This window comes from Thalia democratica, chromosome 5 (genome assembly GCF_965202585.1).
Source record: "Thalia democratica chromosome 5, ktThaDemo2.hap1.1, whole genome shotgun sequence".
In the NCBI taxonomy this organism is placed as follows: Eukaryota; Metazoa; Chordata; class Thaliacea; order Salpida; family Salpidae; genus Thalia; species Thalia democratica.
The window spans coordinates 25,341,989-25,347,424 of NC_139169.1; the positions used below are offsets into that span (position 1 = coordinate 25,341,989).

Below are 5,436 nucleotides of genomic sequence, written 5' to 3' on the forward strand. Positions count from 1 at the left end.
TCGATCGGTAAGCGGTTCTCGAATTTGACTGAGTGGATTTTGATTATGGGTGGATTTTAAACGTTTCCCAAATTTTTATGCCTTTTATTTTTATTTGATGAAGGTTAAATGATATAAACTTGTGAATTAAATTTCATATATACATTGTTTTTAACTACAATCTTGACATACTCACTGGTTTCATTGTCTTTAGATGATTTTATTTACACAATACGTGTAAGTTAATTTGAAATAACACTTAATAATTTCTAACAGGTTTTTAATATTAGAAGACCGCAAACATAGATACATCTTACACATAGTGTTTTTCAGTAAAACAGCGGTGGTAGTACATATTCCATAACTAACTTTGTTAACTGTGATCCATAACTCTAATATTGGTTTTATATTTCAAAAAGTATCAGATGTAGCCTTACAATTAGTTTATAAGTCTTGATTATATAAGTAAAAATTAATGTGTTTAACCAATTTGGTTTATAAAATTCAGGTGATTAAAAAAGTAAACATGTGTAACTTTATTTTTCAGCCTAGTATAAACCTAAGCTTATGAAAAATCTTAACTTAACTTTAACTTCGAAGAACTCTTTTATTTTTTAAATTGTTTGTTTTAGAACATTTTTACATTTTACGAATGGGATGTGTTTTTGAGAACTTTTATAAACTTTATAAAACTAAATGTATTTTTAATTCCACCAAAAGAACTTATCGTACTTTTTAGATCAGCTAAACTCTTCTAAATTAATAATGTTTTTTTTCTGAGTTTTGAAGGTTTGTAATTTGTTCTTTAAAAACACTTGAAAGTTCATTCTAATTTACGGAAATGTTTCTTACAGTAAATGTATAAATATTTTTATTATACTTTGTTGAAGCAATCTGATTCTGTTTATTAATTTTCTTCCAGTTTTTTAATTAAAGATAATATTTTTTGTGGTATAGTCCATAGACCTTCACTGCATGTACCTGTGCACACTAGTGTCCATTAAAATTATTTTACTGTGCACATAAACTAAGGCAATTAAAAAAAAAGAGTTGTTTTGTTAACTAGAAAGTGTTTATTGTAAGATAAGTTACAACAGTTCAAACACATTAACTATGTATAATAGCTTTTAAAAATGATTAATTTTTTGTATATTCTAGTGGGCACATAGTTTATTTGAAGTAATTATGTGTACAAACAGTACACAGTTTTTTTTTTAATTTACTTTGCGCAGCTAATTAGTTATAAATCACAATTATTAAATTTTATTTACTGTTTAAAGACTAATTAAAACATGAAAAAAAACTCACTGGAAAATTGTGTAATTTTTGCCGATAAAAACAACCAGCAAAAAACCGGTCTTCAGAGGACAGAAAATTTTGGAGATGATCTTTTAATTGAATTCAACAAAACAGAAGATTACGTAGAAGTGAGCAAGCGTTCGGCTGTAAAAAAATTTCAAAGTTTACGGAGGTTTAATGGCTCGATTGAACGAGGTTAACACATGTTTAGTGTATTATATATTTTTTCTTATCTTAAGTCAATACATAGCTATGTAGAAACTTTTCAGATAAATTAATATACTGTTGCAGTTAAGTGTTTTCAAACACGACAGGAAATTTTATGTTTAATATTTATCCGAACGCTTGTTTCGTTTAGTTGTTACAGATTTTCATGACAAAGAACAAAAACACACAAGTGTACTTACTTAAAATCAATTTTCCAGGTTCACTTGCAGCAGCAGACGACGATGACCTGGTTGCGGCGACAAAGTTAAGCAAAATTTCTTTGAACAAAAGTTTGGCGAGTAAAACTGACAGAAGTTATTCTACTAAGAAGCTTAAAATTTGCAACGCCTTGACCTTTCACCAGCTTGCATCGCTTTTCAATTTATCAGGCCTTTTGAAAGCGACACAGAGTTATGTAGAGCGCTGTTTCGCGATCATAGCCGAAACCGAAAGCCTTTTGGAGCTGGATTTCGCCCTTGTCCTGAAAATACTGGCCAGCTCGGAACTTTACGTCACAACCGAGCGCGAAGTGTTGGAAGCGGCAACAAAATGGCTGAATCACAACATTGCAGAACGCAGCAAGTTCGGTGCAAAGTTGCTGCAGAAAGTTCGACTTTGCTTGCTGTCCGACAAAGACAGCTTGCTGTCCGAATGCGGCTCTCTTTTTGAAAACAGCGAAATGTACGATTTGCTGAATGAAGCTTACAAAAGCTGCAAGCTCAATTGCGAAAGCCGGTATTGCAGCCAAACCTCGTTCGGCGTGCTCGTGTGCGGGGGGTGGTATTGGCACTACGGACGCAGCCCAATAGAAAATGTAAAACAGTACAGCGTGCCCGGCTTGAACCTGGTCCGAGCCCTGCCGCCTATGAACAACGAACAAATGCTCGAAGCGACGGGTATCTGCTTGAAAGGCGACTTGTACGTGTTTGCGGGAATCCTTGTCAGAAGAAAGGCGAAGGTCGTCGTCGAAAAGTACTCCTGGGCCACCCAGCGTTGGACTCGGGTGGCCGTCATGGGCAAGTATCGGCGACAGTTTTGCGTGTGCGCGTACGGTGACAAAATTATCCTCGTCGGAGGTAGCGACGGCAACTCGATCGCCTCCTGCCTGAAATTGGACACCAGGAGCGGCAGGTTCACGAAAGCAGGGGAGATGAGGGTTGAAAGATACGACGCGGCGTGCGCCGTCTTCCAAGAAAAAGTGGTGGCGTGCGGGGGGAGGTGCGACTACTTTGAGCTGTCCTCCGCCGAGAGTTATGACGTCACGACGGAAAAATGGAGAGATTTGCCCCACATGACTAGACAGCAAAGTAACCACGGTCTGGTGGCGGTGCGGAGCAGGCTTTTTGCCGTCGGCCTCGGCTGCGACGTTTACAACGGGGCCGAGGGAGGAGGGGCGTGGAGGGAAATGATCGCCGCGCCTCGTTTATTCTGCGGGGCGCTGTCGTTGGGGAGTAAAATTTTCCTCTTTGAAAAGAAAATCGGCAGACGGGTGTTCAGTTACGACGTTGACGCGGATAAATGGACCGAAGAAGATAAAAGCGAAGAGTTTAACTCAAAAATAAGATATTTTTCTTGCGCAAAGCTGCCATTTTATTGACGATGATCGGGAAATTTGGGTTACGACAATTCAAATTCGGACAGTTCAAACTCTGATGATTAAAATTCTAAAAAAATTGAAAGGGCTACAACTAATAAATTAATGAATATTTTTCAAACATATGTAGGTCCTATAAATATGTCCAAGTCAATATTTTTCTTTTTGCAAAACATCAATGTTTTAAGGTATGACTTGAATAAAGTCCAAACACAGTTATTTTTAGTAATTTCAAAATATATTAAAAATTTTTAACTATTTTTCCTAAAAGAAAAACTGGCTTTAGATTTTTATAAGATCTATATATTTCTTTTTTCTTTAAACTCATATTACATTTTAATATATAGTATTTTAAATGTTTTTATAACAATTTGAATTGTCCGAATTTAAATTTTCATGTACCCGGGAAATTTTGAACCGGTTACTTTAGAATTTTTTTGATACGATCAAGGCGTTTTGAAACTTGAAAAATATTTTTTACTAGCTAACGGAGTAAATTTAAATACGTGATTATTTTATATTTTGTAAAAATTTTAAAATATTTGAAGTGAACAATGTAAGTATACTAAAGAAAACAGCAAGTAAGCAAGTATATAAAAATAGTTAGAAAAAATAAACTTTTTTTATAAACTAACGTTATTGTATTTGTAAGTAAGTTTTAACTTTTTAAACAATCCTTTCATTGTTATTTACTTATTTCTTAAAATCTCTAGACCAGTTTTAGTCTAAAATACCAGTTTGCAAAATTTCGCGCATAAATGCAAATTACTGATTTTATTTTCTTAATTCTTAATGTCAAACCAAGGAATGATGTATTGTACATGTAACAATATATTGTCTAGTTTGTATAAATTTTCGCATGAAGTCGTTGTTGTTATTGTGTACATGTATCCTTATATGCTGTTAGAACAATCTTTAGTTCAGTCGGTTGCTTAAATTAAAACTGTTGTACCAAATTTCTTCTTGAAACTGAAAAATAACATGCTTAACTAATTGTATAGCCAATTAAAAAACTGTCTAATGTTAAAACTTAGTTGTTAAACTATTAGATTAAATTTACTAATTCATAAACAAAAACTTCTTTTTTTTTAAATTCCAATATGTCAAAGATTAGTCTTTCGAAATCTTACTGGTTTTTATGGTCTTGAAATTTCAAATGAATAGTTTTCTTTTCTTTGTACTACTATAAAGTATTCCGTATTATTTATGGAGCAATAGTTTTGGTTTAAGAATATAAAACAAATTTTAAAAATTTGTAAAGTAGATATATATACCTACCTTACCTAAATGTAAAGATTTTTGAACTCTGACTGAGCATTACTTAATTATTAACTAAAATTTAATTGCCATGAACCTGCTTACGAGAACGATTTTTTCAATTTACTTTGGTGTTTTCTTCTTAATATGTTTACAAAGTACATGAATAAAATTCAATTGTAGTTAGTTTGAGAATTTTTATTTTTAAACCTTTTATCGTCACGATGCTGTTCGCCCAATAAAAAGTATTTAACCAATACTTTTTGGTATTTGTAATTAACCAAATGTATTTTATTAAAAAGTATTTACAACAAGTATCAGTGACAGCAACTATTAAATGTTGTAGAGAAGACCGCTTTGCTAAATGATTTTTCAAAAAGATTAAATTTATTTATACCAGAGGTGTAGCATTTGGGTCGGTGACCCACCTGAAGTAATAAAGTATTCATTAAAGTATAACACGAATGTTAAAACCGTTATAATTTAAATAAACTTGTCTTTACAAAGAAGCAATTTATTATCTATATACGTTATATAAATATCAAGTTAAAGGTTTTCGTTTAACTTTAAAATTTCCCTTTTAAAAAGTTGGTAGGTGTCAGAAATGCACAAAGGTACATTTCTTCACGAAGGATCACTTTTGCACATAGTCACTTTTTCAGGTGTTGTCTCTTTTACACGAAGGGTCACTTTTTGCACTAATTGACACTTCTACATGTGTTTTAATTTTATTTTTTTCTTATATTTTACTATCACTGTTACCTCTCACCCTTACCCTTAGTTGGTATTTTTTCTATTATATAATTAAGTTTTCTCCTTTTTTACTATCACTTTTAAACCTTTTTTTTGGTGGGCGAGCAGTTCCTTATCCTTGCAAAAGTTATGCTTCGAGCAAAATTTATTTTCCGTGCAAAAAATTATTCGTGTAAAAGTGACCCTCATGAAAAATCGACCCGTTGCGCAAAAGTAACAGCGTGCATCAGCAGCAACTCGTCTAAAAGTCGCTCGTCAAAATGATCTTCGTGCAAAAATGACTTCTTGTGCAAATTTACCCGTCGTACAAAAATGGCATCTTCCAGCTGATAAAAAAAATTGTTCTA

General features: G+C 33.0%; 1 protein-coding gene across 1 annotated transcript; it reads left to right on the forward strand.

Moving 5' to 3' along the window:
- Positions 1-1,651: 1,651 nt before the first annotated feature.
- On the forward strand, positions 1,652-3,082 carry LOC145836356 (ectoderm-neural cortex protein 1-like). The gene has a single exon (XM_082944166.1). It carries the CDS (start codon positions 1,652-1,654, stop codon positions 3,080-3,082), a length of 1,431 nt encoding a protein of 476 aa, XP_082800292.1.
- Positions 3,083-5,436: the final 2,354 nt, after the last annotated feature.